Source organism: Gouania willdenowi, chromosome 16, assembly GCF_900634775.1.
Source record: "Gouania willdenowi chromosome 16, fGouWil2.1, whole genome shotgun sequence".
Taxonomy (NCBI): domain Eukaryota; kingdom Metazoa; phylum Chordata; class Actinopteri; order Blenniiformes; family Gobiesocidae; genus Gouania; species Gouania willdenowi.
Genome location: NC_041059.1, coordinates 25,551,637 through 25,573,891, shown reverse-complemented (window position 1 = coordinate 25,573,891; position 22,255 = coordinate 25,551,637). Strand labels below are relative to the sequence as shown.

Here is a 22,255-nt window from a genome sequence, read left to right as displayed (position 1 = left end):
CGCCGGGAGTCTCCCCGCTGGCCCCCAGGCACCCCAACCTAGCCCCCCATGGCACCCCAAATCACCTTTTATTGATGCCGCCCGCGCCACGGGCTTCAGTTTTTTTAAAGCCAGGGCCCCCTCCAAGGGCCAAGCCAGACCGCCTTGCCGGGATGTGGCCCCCTATTCTTGCCTATAGTATTTTTTTATTGTGGTTTTATGTGACTCTTTGTTGTGGAGTATTTTACATTATAGTATTTTTATTGGCTTTGATTGATGAATTGTTGGTTGGTTGTTTTTTTATTGTGAAATATCTTTTTAAATGTTGACTGCACTTTGAGCTCCTTACACATTTTTTTCCAATTTGGTTTTCATACTGCAAATGGCTAATAAACTGAACTGAACTGATGAGCGGAGACTCGAAATTGGGTCCCTTCCTCTGTACCTCTTGGCTCCAAGAGCTTGGACACACAATCTGGAAACACAACTCCAACATGTGTGGGTCAATCACCTCACAACAGAGTATGTCATTCTAGAGTTTCAGTTTATTGTATTGTTGAAGCAATTTCTGGTTTGTGAGGTGTGTTTTGGGTTTCAACATACCTCCTGACTGCTTGTATGTCAGGGTCCGCAGCTTGTGCCTCCTCCCACTCACATCCTTCTTGGGCCAACTCAATGGCTAATGCCACTGGGGCCATCTCCTCCTCCACCTCTCTACCTGGGGCCTCTGTGTACAAAGGGTTAGTTGGAAAGTGAAAGTGCATTTGAATTGACATTACTCTTTCCGGAGCAATGCTTAATGTCATAGTCAAAGGAGGAGCATTGAGCGACCCATCTTTAGACTCTGCAAGTGAGCTACAGAATTGTTATAGGTGAACACTGTAAACTTCACTCCCGTCAGGTAGTCCTTAAACTTCTCTGTCACTGCCCACTGCCGACAGTCAGAGAAGCCATACAGCACACTTGTTTCTTTTTGTGAATACATTGCATTTATTCAATTACGTAAGCTATAAATGTCAGTAATGTCGTTTCAAAATGTATTATTTTTTTATGTATTATTGTCTATGCCATTCTTGTAAAACCAGAACCTGAACTCTTCATGTAAATATTGTATATTGATAAACCAGGATACCGTGATCATTCCCAATTGTAACTATTCTAACTGCATCATGAATCTTCTATCCACCAGTATTAAATTTGACACCAAATTGTGATTTAGTTTTCGTCATAGTCATTTGGCTAATATACAAATTTGAAATAGTCACGATGACAACGTTTTGGCTTGACCTGTTATTGTCTAGTTTTTGTCGTCGAAATGACAAACATTTTAAGTCGGTTACAGATAGGCTATAGTCCACTAAATTATAAAGCATAGAGTTCATGCACTTTTTAAAGCTTCATATAACATTTATCAACCTGATATGAGATGGTATTAAGGCGTGTCCCCCCGCGTAGTTTAATTGGATACCTTCCGAAAAAGAAACTGAGTTCTGATTGGATTTCATCCCACGTGTATAGTGGGAAGTCTAGTTTTTATCAGTCCACAAAAATACCCATAGTCTAGTTATTGTCACTGAAAGAAATATTGTTGATGAAAACCATGACAAACATTTTACTCAACAAAAATGAACACCATCCTTTATCTATACTCACTTATCCAGATCTCAGTCGAAGACAGAATGGCTTAAATTACTGTACGTGAGTTCTGAGAAAGGTCACCACCAGGTTATCGTTGGCTAAAAACTAACCAGGACATGTAATTAGTAGTATTTGTACCATCAAAAAAAATAAATACGTATTCTTTGCATATTCCATTGTAGCCACATTGACTCATGAATTGACTCTATCTTCTCAGTCTCTAATGTTTTAGTAAAAAACTTATTTTTGTGGATTATTGATTTGAAATAGTTAAGTAAAATCTTAATACAAGCGAACTTCATGAATGAAAATTGGTACGAGACAAGACATTTCAGCTCACTGATGAAAAAGGTTAGCAGCAGGGCCTCTATTCATGTTCATTATGTACGTTGACTGTTTTCCACATTTGGTTTATTTAAGAAACTTGTCTACATTTAACAAAGTTGATATATCATTTGTTTGTTTTATTGTATTATGTGTTGTATATTCTCATTGAACAGCTTTACTGGTGAGTCTGGTATTGCTATTAATCTTGAGATTTTTGAGCATTTCTCATTTTCATTCACACAGAATGTTCCTTCCCTGCCACATACTTGTTGATGTGCTGCTAACGGAGGTTCTGCAGAAGTCATTGTCTGACAGGCGCTTGCAGGGAATGTCTAAGATGGACAGCTGCGTGGTTAGAGATTCCTGGTTGGATTGCTCTACTGAGAATTTCTAACAGGTCATCAATCAATTATTGCTGCAGATCACTGAAAGTTCTTACTTTTCACTAAAAAGGCTCAGACTTTGACCTAAATAACCCTAAATAGAGATCTGGAGTCCTAAATAATGCATCCATTTTAACCAAAGGAATTTAGTAAGGAAACAAACAATGCCCTAATATTTTAATAAAATAAGAAAATGTAATAATTAAAAAAAATAAAAATAAAAACAGACAAGAAACACAAACTGTTTCGGTGGTTTAAAGAAGATACTGTATAATGTCGGGGGAAAACCTAAAGTTGAATGTAAAACTGAAAGTAAAAGATTCTGCATTTCTGTTTGAGGATTTAAAGTAGGATATGATATGGGTGTGTCAATTCTGGCCAACTTTGTTTAAACATTGTTATAATGTAGCCTATTTTGTGCATTGTTATAATATTGTCACTATAACTGTGGTTTTTGCTAAATGTATTAAATAAATAAACTACTGCAATAAATGCCTGTAATGTGTTATCTATGTAAGATAATGGAGCAGATTGTATCAATATATTTGAGTTTTTGCACATTTTGTTGACATATTACCTGTTTAACAATGATTGTTACTATGGACCTCCAATTTATTCACATTTTTTTTTTGTGTTGAGTTTTTATGTTGGCATCAATAACAAATAATTGTACTTCTACTGGTTAAATGAAATGCACATCTTTATAAGCACCCAATCAAGATATTATACTTTTATCTATAATGCACTAATAAAACTGCAACACTACATTTGAAGTTTTCCTAATGACGGTAATATTGCATTAAATCGTGACTTAATCGCAGAAGATCCTGCAATGTGCTTAGTTACAAATAAATATATACATATTTTACATAAAAAGAAAAATAATTTGATTTAAAAAGTAAAATAACATATCAGGTCTATGTGAACAGGAATCTTTTAATGATGGAAAAGGGGTGGAGTACAATAAATTGTTTGAAAAAAGTAGTTTCTTTCCCACACCCAGTCCTTTCATTTCCTATGCATCCTATTCTGACTTTTCCATTGTTGTTCTTGCGTTTGTATTTTTGTTATGGTCAGTAAGAAACAGCAGAGTGTCAATAGCTCAGATAAAAGTTTCAAATGAAATGGTTGGACTTTGCTTTCCAGGCTGTGTGACACGTGTCATTCATTACATAATAAACGGAGACATTTGTATTTAGAGCACAGCTCCACTGGATGAGCAGTCCTTTAAAAACCCAGCATGGGCTTCCAGGTCACAACAGTGCCATGTTAAATGACAGATGCTCTCTCCAAGGCATTGAATGTATACGTCATCTCAGCTTAGGCTAATGGATTCTAATCTATAATTATCATTTTCCCCATGAACGATCTCTTATCGCAATTACAGCCAATAAAATCTCATAATCACCCACTTTGCACTTAGAAAAGGGTCATCACTGCTATTACAGGTTAAGACTTGATAATGGTCTACGGTACATGCGAGGCAGGTGACTATACAGAAGAGATGGAGACATTAAATGATTTGATTGGATGCTATGAGAGCCTTCAGGAAATGACTAAGTGGATAATAATGATGATTAAAGCAGTTTCCTCTTTAATGTGTTGGACATGTGAAGCACAGGCAGAAGTGGCGGTCTTTGAACAGATGAAATACTTTATTATTGCGTGCATTTTCTCTTCACGTCATCGCGCGCGCACACAAACTCACGGTCCAAATTAGAGCTACCTCAAGCCTGGTTGAAGGAAAAGATGCATAAAGGGAAATAAGATTCACGCAAAAGAAGAATAAAGTAACAAAGGCGAGACTTTGTGCCGCTGTGTCGTTCTTAGTCAAAGGCATGTCACCACAAAAACACACAATCAAGCATTCCGACTGAAATCTGGCATCACACGTAACAGGTTTTCTTTCTTCTTTTTTTTTTTACTTTAACATGATTTGCTTTAAAGTACAATTTTCAGCCAAATTACAAAGTTGTTGCAAGAGCTGCATCCAAACGAACAAAGAAAGAAAAGGTCCATTGAGAAGAATCTCAATGTAGCGTCTCGGTAAACAGTTGATTTAGGAGCAGCACCTGCTACTGTTCATCATTTGCACTTTGAATTTGTCAATCCATTCAGTAGCTTTAACAAATATAAATACACAAAGGCCCTTATTTTGAGCTTTGCGTGGCAGGAAGATAGTCATACATTTCCTTTCTTTGGCATCTTCCACTTCACAACGCTGGAAGTATTTAATGTTCATGGAACACAGATGTTATTCTGTCACAAAGAAACAAATACTTCCTGCCTCAACATTCTCTCTTTGTGTCTTCTAAACCATCTACTCCCACATACAATCACAAATGCAGAGCAGCATAAAGCTGCCTTAAATTAGCGCTGCAGGGAAAAGTGTCGCTTTGCTTCAGGCTCGATGAGTCTGGGCTCCTTCATGAGGTGATGAGACGAGTGGTTGGATGCTTAAGCTGCAGCAGAGACGCTGCACAGTGAGATGTCATTAGGATGGTATGTAGCGGCTGTGGAGTTGACAAGCTTCAATATTTGTTCCAGGACGGGGCTGCCATAGGACCTCTGGAAGACCTCTCCACCACAATCAGCTCATCGGGGTTGTTATTTGCTCCGTAGTGGAGCAGGAGGTCCTGGATAGCCCTCTCCTCTATCTACAAGCACACAAGATGGAAAGTTAAAGCACATCAAACCAGTGGCACATGAGAGCAAAGCATGGATTAGACCAGTGTTTCCCCTAAGGGTACGCGATGGCACTAATGGGGGTACTTGAGAGAGACAAAGAGAAAATTAACAAAAGAAAATATTTAAATATTTAAAATATGAAGTTTTACAATGTTTATTTTTTAGTTAAAAATTGTAATCACACTGAATATTACCAGCAACTCCCAAATCGACAACAAAAACACACAAAATAATAATAAAAAAAAAAACAAATGACAACAATGTACACAAAATGACACCAAAAACACACACAATAAGAGAGAAAAAATACAGCAACACACAAAACGACAACAAAGATACACTAAATGACACAAGATCACTATAAAATACACAAAAATAACAGAGAAACAACCAAACGACACCAAACACCCACACACAGAGAATAAGACCAACAACACACAAAAACACACATGAGAGAAAATATACTGAAAAATAAAAAATACAAACAACAATATACACAAAATGACACCAAAAACACACACCAAAAAAAACACAAAATGACAGAACATGAACTGAAACACATTCTACCAGATCTGGAATAACTGGATTACACTTATGGCCCCCACAAGGACTTTGCTTGAAACCACTGGTTTAAAAATATTGTAACTCACTCATTAATGTCTGTACATAGTTTTGCTCGAATTGTTCTTTCATTCATTGTGCTGTATCAGAATTCCTGTGAGGTGCACTAGCGAGCACCACCCGGCCCGTTATTCTAGGTAGCTACGTAGCATGGCTTTTATAGGGATGGTCGTTTTTGTTATTATTCTACATTGAAACTACTGTAATAAAATTCCCGTGAAGTTTGATTTATGAGAGGAGGGTGGGTCCACCACAGAACAGGAGGAATCTGACCTTGGTTCTGGGACTGAACGTTATATCCGGACTCATTCCCTCAGCTGGATAGTGTTGCTTGCTTTTTGGACTTAAAATCACAAAACTGGATGGTCACTTTTTTTTTTGTCCATTCCAAATAAAAGATACAATGTAAAAAAAAAAAAAGAAAAAGAAGAACATGAACTGAAAATACAACAGTCAGACTTGGTCCCACATCAGGAGGGAGATGAACATAAATGATAAAAAACTATAGAAATAAATCTATTCACTAAAAACTGTTATCACTCATTCATTCCATCATTGTGCTCTACACAATGTTGTAGTTGGACAAAGGGGGTACATGGATTCAAAAGTTAGAGAAAAGGGGGTGCTTGAGCCAAAAAAGTTTGAGAACCACTGGTTTAGAGGGTGAGAGAAAAAATGCTGACACTGGAAGCTTATCATTGGTCACAAGAGTGCTTTACAGAACGCAGACCAGAAAGCCACAGGGAGAAAAACGGCTTCAGTGACTAAAGTCTGGCTGCAGTTTGTTGAGTAACACAGACACACAACACTGAAGTGGAGACACTTCATTTTAGAGCAGCTGAGTTCTAAATGTGATGTTTAGACAAGAACCAATCAGACCGGCCAAGAAAACTGCAAGCGCTGTGCTGACTCAGCGATTTCTTGTTTGAATCTGCAAAACAAAGCTCCACACACCATCATGGCAGGAGCTTTTGTGTGTGTGTGCATGTGTTAAGTGTCAATTACATTTTTGATAATCCATGTTCAATTACAATTACAAGCATTTTTTCCAATTACAATTTAATTACAATACATCCTCAGAAAGTCAATTGCAATTATGTTCTCAAATACAATTAATGAGCCTGAAATAAATAACCTGATTAACGTTAACCTTCCTCTTGTGTTAGCTTTCTGTTAGCATCTCTTTTGATAACGGGTCCTAAATCAACAAATAAAAACAAATATCATCTAATTTATTTCCTATCTCTTGGTTTATTTGTTAGGCTCCCTAATCAATGAAAACATTGGTATTTATATTTTTGGTGTGGACATCTGAGCCTTTTTTGTGTCAGTATGCCCCTCGATTTATTTACTTTAAATGGTATATGCAACATATTTTAATACCTGTTAACTAAATATGTGTAGAACTGTACATAGATCTGTAACATGGTTCCACAGTTTTGCATTAAATTATAATGACAATTTTCATGGCAATTACAATCACTAAGTGAATTATCTAAACTCAGTTACAATTTGATTATGATAGCAATATTATAATTATGCCATAATTGTAATTAATTATCAATTATGTGATTACAATTAAATTTGACCCCAACCTTGGTGTGTGTGTGTGTGTGTGTGTGTGTGTGTGTGTGTGTGTGTGTGAGAGGACTAACACACTCTGACAGGACACATCACCTGGATGAGTGCCAGTGGCTTCTCTCGGCTGCGGATCAGAGCGGCTTCCTGCTGCTTCTCCTCCTCCACGATGGAGGCGAAGGTCACCATGGAGGATGGAGGGGGGCTGCCCACTGCAGCCAGCACCCAGGGCCTGAGGCTGGGGGGAGACACAGACAGACGGAGGCATCAGTGGCTGTGTGCTGATAGATGACAACGGTTGAGTAAATAGGGACCAACAATGGGATCCTGGTCCATCTAGCTTGACTGTACACATTCTACAGGTTTTAGGACCAAAAATCTTTTTTTAGATTAATGTTATATTTATTCTGATATTGTGCAACATACTTAAAAACAATTGTTTAAAGCTGCTGGAGACTATTTTGTTTTTTCTTTCTTTTGTTTTTTTTAAAAAATCAGATTAATACATAGTGTAGGCCTGCTAGATCAATAAAGAAAATAATTTGCTCAAATAAAAAATGCAATTTTGCCGCTTGAATGTTTGTTTTGATATCCACTGAAAACACGCTGTTTACTGACATTGTTGAAAAAGATACATGCATTGCATTGTGGGATGTGGAGTCCTGTAGACAGATGCATAGAAGTTGTTTTTTACTTCATTCTTACTGTGATTTCCTGTGTTTGCCACTAAAAACTCTGCAAAAGTGACTTCCCAACACATTTCTGGTGTTTTAATGGACTGAAAGAAGAGGTGAAAGTAACGAATAACAAATACTCACATTACTGTAATTTAATTGCTTTTATGGGTACTTGTACTTTATTTTAGTATATTTCTACATCAGTAATTTTGCTTGTACTTAAGAACATTTTTTAAAAAAGTAAAGTAGTTTGTTACATTTCCATACCAAACTGTAAGTTAATTTACTGAGTAAATTATTACTTTTTGTTTTAAAATGATCAACGGTCATTGTGAAACGACAAAACTATGAACTACAAACAAATGAAATGACCACACAACAATGAAATGCATCACATCATAGTCGACCAACCAGATTAGACATAACGCACCGTGCCAAAACAGCATAGAATGCTGGTTATTTCAGCCTGGGAATTCCTTTATTTTAAATTGAATTCATGTGTTAATAAAAATTGCTCTTTACACCTTAAACTAAAAGTAGCGGCAAACCATTGGCGGATGTTTATTTTAGGGTTCACACGAAGAGATGTCTTGCAGGGTGAGGTGATATGAGGGGAAATATTTGGAGTCAAGAGAACCACTGTCCTTATTGTCTGGTGAAGAATCACAAGAAACAACGGGAAGAATGAATCAAAAAAAAAAGCACATCTATGCATCCGTTTATGGAACTCCATATCCCACAATGCAATGCCACAAACTTTTCTAACAATGTCAATTAGAGATGTTTACAGTGGAGATCAAAACAAACTTTCAAGGGGCAATTTCAACCTTTTACATCTTTTTATCAAGCAAATGATCTTGGATTTATTGATCTATGAGGCCTACACTGTGGATTTATCTGATTTAAAAAATGTATCGTTCCAAGCAGCTTTAATGTGTCTGTGTGTCTGAAAAGAGCAAAACAATCTCCTTTAGGAGGGTGTTAGTTGTTTTTTTTCTACTTTAAATTCTTCACTTTCTTCTGAAAAGTATATTTCCATAATCTGTTAAATGTGTTAGAAACCCATTTTACCCATGAATGCATTATTCCATTAAAAAAAAAAAAAAAAAATCAAGGACTTCTTTGAGTCATTGTTTTGCATTCAGACTTGATTCATCCATGATCTTTTTCTCTTTTTACTCAAACATGGTCTACCTACTGTACAATTCATTTAATGGCTCATTTAATCCCTCTTCATGATGGAAGGTGCAGTCGTATGGAAAGGGGGATCTGTGTTTGTGTGGGAGTATTTATCTGGCTGGGACACAGTTGTGGAAATATTTGTAAGATGAATAATCTGGAAAACAAAAACAAAAAACAGTCTGACAGTGCATGGATTCCTAAAGCCTCTCTATTAAATCTGACTTGTTATGGGGAAAGGGAATCCCAGAGGGATGGCAGGATACTGTATGTGCCTGTCTCTGCTATCTAAATATGAAGGAGAAAGCTGAAACCTGCTCATTGTTCTGGATGATCTGCTGTGACATGAGGGCTGCCCTTATCTCTCTTGATTAACATCAGCCGCTTCACTGCAATGACTCACACAGCTGTTTAATATCTAGCAGCATGGCAGTGTGACGCACTAGCAAAAAACAAAGAAAAAGCTCAACATTATTAGATAAGACAGATGGATAAACTCCACTTTGAGGTGGTCAATTATTTAGAAAGTTCTTCTGCTTCTGGAATTTTAACACACACACACACACGCACACGCGATGAGTGTGTGCTGTCCATCCCATGATCAGAGGATGTCAGGGCAGGTCACCCCAGCAGCACCGGGTCATTCACAAGTGTCAAAGCTCAGCATTAAGATTTGATCTTGTCAGTGTCTTCATCACAAGTTAAAATGTCAGTAACGGCCATGACTTGTTAGATGAACTTTTCTCACTTCTCTAAAAACACAAAACTGACACTTCCTCTTACATTTGTTTGCGCCACAAGTATTTTACTTCAACTATTCAGGTGCATTTAAAGTATATCAAGGAAAAACCTATGGCCTGTATGGAAGATTTGTTATGAGTTTCTGTATTTGTGTTATAATATGTCTCAACGGCGCCCTCGAGTGGACAATACTAATATAACAGAAGGGGAAACGTAAACAGTATTATGGAAAGCCATTTGAGCTTTGAGTTTTTACTAGGAACATATTTGAAGTCCACTAGTACTACTGGTAACACAAATATGCTAGCTAAAATAAATTTTTATTTACTAGTACTACTAGTGAGACTTTGTTTACAACTACACTCATTTCTGTTTTACTTAAAAATGTTTTATCAAGTAAAAACAGTGCACTCAAAGTCTCACTAGTAGTAGCAGTAGACTATTATAACCAAATCAAGCTCTCTGATTGGCAATGCCAAGCCTGAATTTGCTTTCCCCACCCCGTTATTAGCATATAATGCTCACTACACCTTGCACTTTACTCGTGATACTAGTAAAGTGCACTAGTAAACATAAATTGAAAAAATGTACTCCAAATGTGAGTACTAGTAGAGCTTCACTATGGTTAATATCACCAATACTGTATTCAAAGCTTGTAGAGCTGAAGATCTTTGCCTGAATCCGACGGGACCCAATGGGCCGTGTCGTGTTCAATCTTAATTTCTATCATTATACACGGACTCGAGTCAGGGTCGGGCACTGTGTGGTAAATGAGTTGTCTGCTGATGCATTTCAATATGCACACACACACACACACACACGATGCACAAACAAAAGCAGAGACTATTTGCAAAATGAATAAATTGTGTTTAAAAACGTATAATCAACTCGTTCTTGAGCTGCGTGCGTGCACAGATTTGAATAGTGGGTTGGTGGTTGGGCTATAATGGGTTTGGGGTTTTAAAAAAATGTGTTTCATTCAGGTTTGGACAGGTTTAGGCCATGTGGGGTTGAACTTTTGAGGCCCAATGTCACACCATTGTGACTTTTGAAATAGTTTACCTGTATTTGGGTTGTACCACATTTCTGTGAAATATAATAACAGCTTAAAGAAATATGGTGATCATCTATCAAATTAGATTTTTTTAAGTAGCAACTAAAGTTAAAGTTTGTACAGAAGATCTAATATTCACTACTTTGCTCACCCTGTGGGCTTGTCCGGCTCGCTGCTTTCAGCACCTTTAAACGTGACCCTCTTGGCAGCAGCTGTGGCTGTGCTCGGTGATCCCAGGGGGTTGGGGGTCTTTTCCACTCCTGTTTGTCTGGCTCTAATCAGGCTGCTCTCCTCTTCCTGTAGCAAAGCCCGGAATGAACAGGAGGAGGTTGGGGAATGGATGGATGTTGCCCTGCAGCAAAGAACAAAAAGTCTGTCAAACCCTTTCAATCTAAAACTTTTTAGGTAAATCTCATGAAAAGCACATCAAGATCGACACCAATCAACCTTAATGACCACTTATATGCAAGGTGACTGACAATGATTATCATCTATCAATCATGACACCTGATTAATGAGCTACATCAGTCAGTGAAGGGATTGCTGCAGTTTGTTGCTCATTGAGCTGAAGAACAAAACTACATGTTATCAGGCTGATGGATAACCTCAGTGAGTTACCGCTTTATGTATTTGTGTTGCTTTGACCTAGTATATAATATATATATGAGTACTAGTATCAAAAAAGCTCAGCAGAGGATGTACTTCCTGCGGCAGCTGAAGAAGTTCAATCTTCCAAGAAAGATGATGAACTTCTACAGCTCCATCATCCAGTCGTTACTCTGCACTTCGATCACCATCTGGTAAAGTTGCAGCTACGGCCAAGGACAAAGTCAGACTGCAGCACAGCATAAACTCTGCAGAGAAGATCATTGGCTGAAATCTGGCCTCCCTCCAGGACCTGAACACCTCCAGGACTCTGAGGCATGCAGGAAAGATTGTTGCTGACCACCCCAGAAACAAACTGTTTCAATCTCTTCCCCTCTGGAAGGAGGTTTCAGTCCATCAGGACCAGAATCTCCAACAGCCTCATGAACACAGCCCTGGTATTTATCATTACCTCCATGAATCACAGAATGGAAGGATACGTTTTACACTGCGTTTGTCTGTCCGTTAGCAAGATAACTTGAAAGGTTATGAACAAATTTGAATGAAATTGTCAGGAAATGTTGATAATAGGACAAGGAACAGGTAATAAAATGTTGGTGGTGTTCTGGATTACCAAAAATGAGAAAATACCAAAAATATGAGAAAATAGGAGCTGTGTATGAGTGGCTAATGGGTAATGTAGTAGTGTTAGGGAAGTGCATTGTGTGTATGTCCAGCCCGGTACTCGTGCTGTACTTGGCGGAGGTCTGCGCTCTACGAGTGCTAGTTTGGATTCAGATTTGCTGCGTGATTAGCGAGCAGGAGTTTGTCTCCGCACTGGATAGCAGACAGCTACAGATCATGCATCAATAGAGCTTCGATTTTTTTACCTTCTTCCACGAGGACATCAATGTTTGTTGGAATTATTCTAGATTTGTGGTGGACGGACGAAGATTTAGCCGTTGTGTGTGGCACAATTTCAAAGGAGATGTAAGTTACTTTATGTTGTCATCTTGTGTGTTTTTAGGGGAATTTGTCATTTTAATGGTCCTTTAGTGTGTTGTCGTGTTTTTTCACATTTTTTTATTTGTGTGTATTTTTCTCAGATTATGATCAAACACTCATTATCAATTAATCTAATAGAGTATATAAAATCAATGTAAGACTACAACATAAGGTGGAAATCACAATATGTGGGAAATGAGCTGCTTGGCGGAGGTCTGCACTCTCCGAGTGCTTTTCTAGTTATTATTATTATTGTTTCTGGTTTGTTTTACTTTTTTTTTTGTTCTTTGCACCAACTGCCAAGTTAAATTCCTCATGCTGTTTTAAACTGTACTTGGCAAATAAAAACCTTTCTGATTCTGATATATTAATGCATACTGCGGTTACACATACAAAGCAATGACTTTATTACTGTGTCAGGGAGATGATATTTTCACTGGCATTTATTTATTTATTTATTTGTGTGCCTGTTAGCATTATGTCAAAAGTATTTAATGGATTTTGACAAAATATTAACCAAAGACAGACTTTAGGCCATGGAAGATTCCATTGGATTTTGGAAAGGATCAGATTCTGGATTTGATTTAAATATTAAAAAAATCCCTCTGTCATCATCGCAAAAGTTCAAAAATTTGTATCTCAGTCCATATATCACAGATCTTTTTAAAATTTGGCTCAGTTATGTCGAGTTAGTTCCTCATTTAATAGAGTTTCATTCGGATCGGATTCAGATTACACATTTAATCGCAATCTTTTAGGGGAAAAAAATGGGGGTGTCCCATACATTTGGACATACTGTATTGTTATTAATGGGGATAGAAATGTCTTCCAATACTTTAAAGTGTGAATGATCATAATACCAGGATCAGAACCACTGATCCAGATAACTGACAATATCTGACAAAGACCATATTTGGCACTTTATGGAAATTTGTGCTGTGACTGCTCTTATTATTATTTAGACATTATTATGATTATTATTAAACTGGAAAAAACTACTGTATGATGTCAGTTACAGTGTAACTAGTCTTCATCTTACCAAGCCTTTCCACTGCCTTTAGGGGGAGTGACTGCTGAGGTCACTTTGGGCACTGGGGTCTCCACACTGGCCTCTTTGCTGGCCATGGCCAACATCTTCCTTTGTTTCTGGGACAGTTTAGTGGGAACTGTGGGGTGCTTGATGCTGGTGGTGCTGACACTGTGAACAAGTGGATATTTACTAAATAAGCCAAAAATCACAATCTGTGCAGCTTTAAAACTCCTATAAACTCAAAGACCTCCTATTTATTGAACTTTAGTTGTTGAGTACCTTCCTGGACTTTTAGAAATGGCTCCTTGAGTTGGTAGAAAGTTGGCTTCCATGTCCATGATAGTCCTCAGATTAAAGACTGGAGGTGCACGAGTAGGACTGTAAATTATAAAAAATAAAGTCACATTTCGGTTTTAATGGTTAAATTGTTCAAACCAGTGGTTCTCAACCTTTTTTGGGTCATGACCCCATTCTGATATCACAAAATGTGGCGACCCCAGAGACCTTTTAGATTTTTGATCATGTTTGCTGTTGCCAGGACTAGTGCATAATAAAGTGACAAGTGACAATATGTGGCAGCTCAGATTATTTCATACGGCATTTTATTTGAACTAGATTTATATTTGAGAAAGTATGGAATACAGCTGTTTAATATTGTGTGTGGTGTTATAATTTGAGAATACATTTTTAATCAGTATTGTTTTTGGTTTTTTTATCAATTACTAGACATGTCAGGTGACCCCATTTGAATTATAGTCATAGAGGTAACCCCAAGATTGAAAAACACTGTTCCTCTTAAAGCTCTGAAGAACTAGTCCACCTCACCAGTTTAGAACCTTGGGGATGGTCTGCGGGACTGATCTGGGGGGAGTTGGGAGGCTTTCTTTGAGTGAGGTTGGAGTGCTGGGTGGGGTCTTTAATCTCTGACTGAAAGATTCATCCTGCAATGTAACCAATACACACTCACTATCCATTTTTACATTTGACACACAGTGATATAGATGCAGGATACTATAGAGTAGGTAATAATAATAATAATAATGGCTTAGATTTATGTAGCGCTTTTTTCTAGGAGACTTGAAACCAACATTTATGCACAATTAATACCAGGCAATGTGGGTAAGTGCCTTGCCGAAGGACAAAACGACAATGACCTGGATAGAGTGGGATTCGAACCACCAACCCATCGGTTATTAGACGACCCACTCTACCACTGAGCCACAGTCAGGTGATAAAAACAAATCAATGTGCTACTTAACATCCTGCATGATTCTATTCTTATTGTTTTTATGCTAAACAAGAAAGAAAGCAGTTATAACCTCAATACAGTTGCACGAGTTCATCCTCTTACTAGTAAGAGCACTGTAAAATTGAACAAGTCCAATGTACCTCAGCTCTGTCATGGAACACAGGCGACTGAATGTCTCGAGGACTTCCCACACCCAGGCAGCTGCTCTCTGAGTCAGAGGTGAGAAGCTCCTGAAGAGACTCAGTTGAGTTTGCCTTGGCACATTTTACTAAACACGTTGGCACGACTGATGGGAGAAAAAGTGGTTAAAAACCGAACAACCACAATGTAGCTATTTTATTTTTTTAAAGTCAAATTAATAACATTCAAATACAGTTGCGTGTGTGTGTGTGTGTGTGTTTGTGTGCGTGTACCTGCTGGAGGAGGGCTGTGAATGATGTCAGAGAGTGTGTATCCTCCTGAGCTGTCAGAGCGTCTCCTCGGTTTCTTTTTGGCTTTTATTTTGGCTTTCTTCAACAAAGTTTCCCTGTGGGCGTGTTTTCAAAAACACATTACATTTACATACATTCCCTTAAAGCAGAACTATGTAACTTTTAAATCTTAATAAATCCTTCTCGTAGTCCCTGAGGGTAATGCAAGTGTTCACAGCACTTGCAACTTTCCCTGCCTCCGACCCGGTGGCAGTCTCACAGCTCTGTTCTTGTGTGTGTGTGTGCGCGCAGCAGGGTGACAGGGGAGACAACTGCCTGATCACTTCCCTTATCATGAACAGCGCCGTTACTAAAGGATGAGTTCACTCAGAATGTCGAATTAGTCAAGATTAACCGCTTTCATCTTGCCCTGGTACGTTAGAGTGTTTACAACACTGACATAACCAAAAGGGACCATTAAAAGGGGAGTGCTAAGCAAAAGTTACTTAGTTCTGCTTTAATATTTGGTTTCTGAAAAAGTGGTTATTTGTGTACACAACAATGCATTACTTAATTAAATGAATATACATTAAAACTGTGTCTGCCTTGTTTATGACATGCACCAATGTTATTTAAAATCATCAGCAACTCAGAATGAAAACAAAAAAAATTATATTGCTATTATGGGGGAGAAAACTAATCATTTTATTATCTAGATTTCTCAAGTGGACTATTTTTAAGAAACCACTTGTTTGAAGGCTTTCGGTGTTTTGGCTTCGACAAAAATAAAGTCCTGATGGAGTGTTAAGAGTTTTTCTCTTTTGTTGACCTCTGTATATTTAATAGTATGCTTGTCTAAATGCAAACGTAACATGTTATTGCACATTTTAATTATAAAATTAGTTCAACAAATATTTTGCATTAGGGGTGTAAGGATACACTCAACCAACAATTTGATTTGAATCCCGATATAAAAATAAAACTCAAATCAGTGATTGGAATGTAATGAAAAAACAAATAAGTCTGAATAGAGATTCTTATTCTTTTATTTAAATTGTCAAGAATTTTGCAACCTAATATATTTTTTTGTTATAACCTTAAACCTTCTTACAAACCGTTTAAACTGTCTGAACTCATAAACCAAAATAAACTGCACATTTCTTCATCACCATTCAAAGTTGAACAAAAATATATATTTTATAAAACATAAAATAAAAATCTAAGAAAAGTTTGCTTATATTTGTGGCTTTGAATTTTTCTTAAGGTGTGCGTGTGTGTGTGTGTGTGTCACTCTGGTCTTAATTTTAACTCAATCGGTGCCAGCCATTTTTGGAATTTCTGCCCCCCTCAATGCCAGCCGTTTTACAGCAATTTGACTGATTTTTAAAGACCCACAGAATATTTTGTACTATAACAATCTGACATCTGACACCAGATTCTGAAAGATTAAAGTCTCTACTTTCATCAAAAAAAAAACTTGTTTGTAGCTTGTTTCGTTAAGTAGCAGTTAAATAGAGCAAGTTTTACACAAATCGCCAGTTTCAGAGCAAAAAGCTGAGAAAACAGACTTTTTCTACTTTATTGAAAACTCTAACATCTGAACATTGGTTTCCGTCTAAAAAAAAAAAATAACACTGAGACGAGGCTTTTGATGGCAAAATTATCATGATTTTGCTATCTGGCTCACAGTTGAATGTTTTGCTTACTGTATTTTGTAATTGCTCCCCCCGTCAATCACAGAGATGACCCATTTAGCCCGGTTACTTGATCGTTTTTTTTTCAACATCGCAACACTCTCAATAGTCCACTTAGTTCCACACATGCTCTGGTCGAGTGTGCGCTGCTGTGAGCTGCTGGGAACTTCAGCATCAACTCTCGTAGCGCCATTTTCTGTCTCGTGAACTCCTTTCTTCTCCCTCTGAGCTCTGCCCATCACGGGTGATCTCTTATCCAAAGGTGTGCTGCTACCACCTACATGTCCCTACATGAACTTCCTCTTCCTCCCGACACAGAGATGACCTGTTTGGCCCGGTTAGTTGATGGTTTTATCTCACGATCGCAACATTATCAATAATCCACTCGGGTCCGCACATGTTCTGTTAGTATGTGGTGCTGTGAGCTGCTGGATACTTCACAATATCACTACGTAGCGCCATAATCTCCCTTGTCCCTGCTTCTCCCTTCTTAGCTAATGGTAGCATCAGTGGCTAATCTCTCATATAAAGGTGCGCTTCTGCCACCTTCAGGGCACCAGTTGGTCACTACATCACATTACAGCTTAGATATTGATGAGGGACCTCCGCCACAGTGTACCGAGTAATCTCCGTGATAAAACGCAAATTGACAAGTTTTTTCATCAATGGCACTGAGCGTTTAGATTTGAAATGACGAATAATCTCGTCAATGGCATTGAGTGAGTAAATCGTGAAACCACGGGCTCGGGACAGGGTCAGACGATGCCTGGTAAATCAGGTGATGTATTTAAATTAGTGCGTAAAAGACGCACAAATGAATGCGGACTCGCCTACATGCGCGTGCAGACGTGAATAGTGTTGAGTAAAAATGGGTTCAGGCTTAAAGATTTTTAGCCAATCTAGGATATATCCATACATCCCTATTATTATTATTATGCATTAAAACACAGAAGAAACCGCAGCACTGGGTTGAAGAACATGACACCAACATTTCTCCTTGAGTACCTTGAAGCTAAATCTAGCTCTGCTTCTTGTTTCGGGCTGAATGTCGAGTCCAAGTCTTGATGCTTGTAGGCACTCAGGTCTGGTGCACCAGGATATGGAGTGATGACACGCCTCTGCATTGCTGGGATCTGAAATGAATATTTGTTTGAACTTGGTATCTTGTAAAATTTATCTATAATTAAAAAAAATGTATGGTATGCATGTATCAATGAATAATCAATGAATGATTTATCACCCTAAAAAAAGTAATAAATAAAAGGCAATCTTGCTGTACTATTAATAGTTTAAGGGGGAAAATAGGTTAACAGATAATAAACCTAGTGTCGCTTAGCAACAACAACTTTTTTTTTTACAGAATGTCTCACCTACATACTGTACAAAATGCCACAATGTTTTTCTTTAGAACAAATGTGAAATTTGCATTTACACAGGTGCCACTAATACTAAACATTGATTAAAGACGCTTTAAAATATTATGGTTACAGATTCCTCAGTTACTTTTCTTAAAGGCAGGGTAGGTAATTTTCGAAAACTAGCATGTTTTTGAATATAGCATCCTCCAAGGGCTCCACCTGGTGCATAAATCTGTGAATGGGTTTGGTCCAGAATACATCAGTGAGATGTTAGTCTGGTATGAGCCCAGCAGGTCTCTCAGATCTATGGACACAGGTCAGATAGTGGAGCCCAGAGCTCACAGTAAACATGTTGATGCTGCTTTTAGTGCCACCAGAGCTGAAGTCAGAATCCAATGTGAACATTTTTGAATCAAAGTTAAAGGCACTGTTTTTCTCTACTGCATATGATTGAGAGGGAGATTGTTGGTCATTTTGTTGTTGATGTAATGTGTTTGTTGATTTTAAATGTTTTTACTGCTGATCCTAAATGTTTTTGCTGCTGATTTGAATGTTCTTATTGATTTTGAAGCTGTTAAATGTTTTCTGTTGCAGTTATTGATCATGTAAAGCACATTGAGTTGCCTTGTATATGAAATTCACTATACAAATTTGCCTTGCCTAAATGCACAAGGATTTTCGTTACTAAACCAGATTATCTCTTTTTTTTTTTTTTTTACCTTGTCTGCACATGCTGTCGAAGGTTAACACTACAAGAAGTGCAATCTTTTGACAGCAATGCATATTTTATTATTGCAATTAAATAAATTTATTTATTTCATTGCATAATTGTGACCGTCACCAGCCCTCCCTAGGGAAGGGTAAGAAATACTTTATTAAAGGGAGGATGTAAAAAAGAGAGGGCAGTGTTACACCAAGGTGAGGGGTTGGAGGGGGGTGGGGAAGTTAACAGGGAAGAGGGATACAAGATAGGATATGGAATGGGTGGGGAATAGTTTTAAGTGATGCGATGTGAAATTGTGGTTGTGTATATTGTGTTTATTGTTGTGTTGTCAAGCCAGTTTGGTGACCAGTGTGTGGTTTAGGAATAATGGTGGTGGCTGTGAACAGAGGAAGAGGTGAGTGGAAATTCCATAAAACAGGTATTTGGGAACAACGTGTCTAAGGTTGAGCCCAGTATGAGTGTTATCCCACAGCCCAAGGCCAGTGCATCCATGACAAATGTATTTCCAAGTACCGCCACTGCAAAACCCAAGAGCCGCCCCCGGGCCCGAAGAAGCAGTCAGGCCAGCAGCAAGAGCAGGCAGCCTAAGGGCCCCCGGCGACCACCCCACGGCCAAGCAGTCCCCCGAACGCCCCCAAGATCCCAAGCCGAGAGGCAGCCATCGCCCCCCCATACACACCCGAGAAAGCCCCAAGGAGCCAAGGACCCAGCGCACCACGCCACCGATCCCACCCCCAACCCCCAGACCCCCCACCCCATCGACCCCCCCACCCCCCCACCCCACCCCCGCGCCCAACCCCCCGAGGGGAGGGCCCAGAGAACTCCCTGCCCGAGGCCCCAGCGGAGGAGCCGAAGCCCACGCCCAGCAGACGACCAGAACCGCGCAGAACAGGCAGCCAGTGGGCACCCGCCGGCGAGCCCAGAGCCAGCAGGGGCCCGACCCCAGGCCAGAAGGACCCGGAACGGATGCAGCACCAGGAGCAGCCCGCCCAGGGAGGACGACCACACCCCAAGCCGCATAAGGCACCAGGGGGCCGCTGGGAGTCTCCCCGCCGGCCCCCAGGCACCCCAACCTAGCCCCCCACGGCGCCCCAGATCACCCTTCACTGATGCCGCCCGCGCCACGAGCTTCAGTTTTTTTTTTTTTTTTTTTTAAAGCCAGGGCCCCCTCCAAGGGCCAAGCCAGACCGCCCCGCCGGGATGTGGCCCCCTATTCCGGCCCCCGACACCCAGATTATCTCTTTTTCAATTACATGGAAATAATAAAAACAATCAAGCAGTCGAGTAAGGGGTCAACTGTGGTGTTTGAATGTGTAGGCGGAGACTCACAGTCCTCCTGTAGGTTGCAGAGAGCTCCAAAAGAACTTCATCACTCAAAATATCCAGAGCTCTGAGAGAGAAGCATCAAAACAAAAGATTACACATTCACAAAGTAGAAGAATAGTCACAATAAAAGCCAACAGATCCTGGCCAAGAACTCAGCAGTGAACAGTCTTGATTGGATCAGGTTAATAAATTAGCAGATTTCTTTCCCCATCGTCTCTCACTTTGACTCCAGCAGGGCGGCCAGGTTGAGCACAATGAACTGGAAGCAGGACAGTTTGAGCTGCTCTGCATTGTACATGGTGGCAAACTCCAGTAGCTCAGCAGCGTTCTTCAGAGTCACTGAGGATGAAATGTTGTGTCAAAAGCTCAGAAATCTTTGTATCACCTTCAGTATTTATTAATGAAAAGTATCATCATTCAAAACAAGATAAGAAACTATTGTGTAAAAGACAAAACCATGTGAAATCAGCAAACATTGCAACTAACTAGGATTCAAAATAAATCACAGCCCCAAAGGTGAAAATTATTTTTTTTTGAGAACATTCTCTGCAGCTATTGATTTCCTTAAAAACAACTGGATTTATAATATGGCAGCTGTATCTTTTGAATAAAATTTGTCTCCTTAATGTTTACAGTTGTTATCTGGTGGAGAAGAAATATAAAATGAGGATTTCCATCTATTACAACAAAGCTGTGAAAGTCTGACACGACCTCTTCTCATGTGACATGAGGTTGTGAGAGAGTGAGGGGAAAGTCCCCTGTATCTGCATCATGAGCAGCACCATTGTGGATTTTGATCAGCCTCAGGGGTGATCATGAAGCCATCATTTTTTTTATTTTTTTTTAATCTCAATCTCAGTGAATAAATCAATTTCTAAGCAAGTCACAGAACCTAAAGTTCATCCGTCTTAAATCAGTCAACTTTCTGAGGCGTCTTAGCTTTTTAAGATGTTGGTGCTCACTTAAGCACATTTTGCAATAACACTGTTAAAACGGCTTGCAAAATCCCCAATCAATCAGTTTCATCTGAAAACTGTAAACTCACACTAAAAACTAAAGATGTTCTTGAATGTGTCTCCAATAAGTTTTTCACAATATATAAAGTAACAACCCCAAATTGTCTTCACATCTTAGTCAAAGTATTTTAATTTGGCATATTTTGTTGGAAAAAGGTAAGAGTGACTGCCCTCAATGCATTGAAACTCAGCTTTAAAAATATGTTGCTATTGGCTGAAAGTGGTGGTTTGTGACATTTTGGTGGCATCTTACTGTACTTCACTAACCACCACTGTTGGCCCTGCCCCTCCTCTAAAAACTAGCACCTGTGGACTCTGCAATCTGTTGAGAGTAGATTTAATTGTGAATAGAGCGGTATAGTGAGTATTGAGTAAGTTGTTGCATAGCATAAATTGTTCTTTTGAGATTTTATAGGATAGACTGAGCGTGTCTTAACCGCTCCTACACAGACAAAAAGCCCCTCCCATAATCAAGGCATTTTTAAAATTTCCACGTTATACAAACCTCAGGGTTTGGATACTCTATAAGTAAACCAACATGATGCTATTGTCAATTCACATCTTTTGTTCCCTTTTTGTGAAATGCATTTAAAAATGTGTCAAATTCGAGTGAAAAGAGAGTTGTGTTGGTGCAAAAGGTTAAACAATAAAACTTACAATTCTCTGTGATGACGACCTCACAGATCTCCTTCAGTCGAGTGATTAGCAGCTGATCGGCCACTACTAGCACATTGCACACAAACTCAACATTTGTAGATTCTGTTGAGGTGATGGAAGAGAAATTAGTGACGTTGAAAAGTGCAGAGAGGAAAAATGGGTTATATACTGTATGTACATAAATACCTTTTATGGTGGGAGAGTCGTCGGTGTAAATGTACTCAAGAATGACCTGAAGAATCTCTGCTGTGGTGGGCATCTCCAGGGCACAACAGGAAGTGGCCTGAATCAATTCATTTATTATTAAGTATTCAAAAGACTCACTGTACATCTTAT

At 38.9% G+C, this 22,255-nt stretch overlaps 1 protein-coding gene across 2 annotated transcripts in view; it reads right to left on the bottom strand.

Annotated features, from left to right (window-relative positions):
- Positions 1 to 3,898: 3,898 nt before the first annotated feature.
- Positions 3,899 to 22,255, bottom strand: part of ibtk (inhibitor of Bruton agammaglobulinemia tyrosine kinase) — a 34,265-nt gene continuing 15,908 nt past the window's right edge. The window contains exons 17-29 of one of the 2 annotated variants that reach the window (XM_028470646.1): positions 22,106 to 22,202; positions 21,920 to 22,021; positions 20,468 to 20,585; positions 20,250 to 20,310; positions 17,844 to 17,971; positions 15,148 to 15,260; positions 14,875 to 15,020; positions 14,311 to 14,426; positions 13,765 to 13,863; positions 13,495 to 13,653; positions 11,017 to 11,217; positions 7,314 to 7,452; positions 3,899 to 4,984 (exon numbers count right to left, since the gene is read on the bottom strand). In XM_028470646.1, coding sequence (XP_028326447.1) covers positions 4,859 to 4,984; positions 7,314 to 7,452; positions 11,017 to 11,217; positions 13,495 to 13,653; positions 13,765 to 13,863; positions 14,311 to 14,426; positions 14,875 to 15,020; positions 15,148 to 15,260; positions 17,844 to 17,971; positions 20,250 to 20,310; positions 20,468 to 20,585; positions 21,920 to 22,021; positions 22,106 to 22,202 — 1,605 coding nt within the window. In that variant the 3' untranslated portion in view covers positions 3,899 to 4,858. The remainder of the gene's footprint in view (positions 4,985 to 7,313; positions 7,453 to 11,016; positions 11,218 to 13,494; positions 13,654 to 13,764; positions 13,864 to 14,310; positions 14,427 to 14,874; positions 15,021 to 15,147; positions 15,261 to 17,843; positions 17,972 to 20,249; positions 20,311 to 20,467; positions 20,586 to 21,919; positions 22,022 to 22,105; positions 22,203 to 22,255) is intronic. The other variant, XM_028470647.1, reaches the window with a different exon arrangement.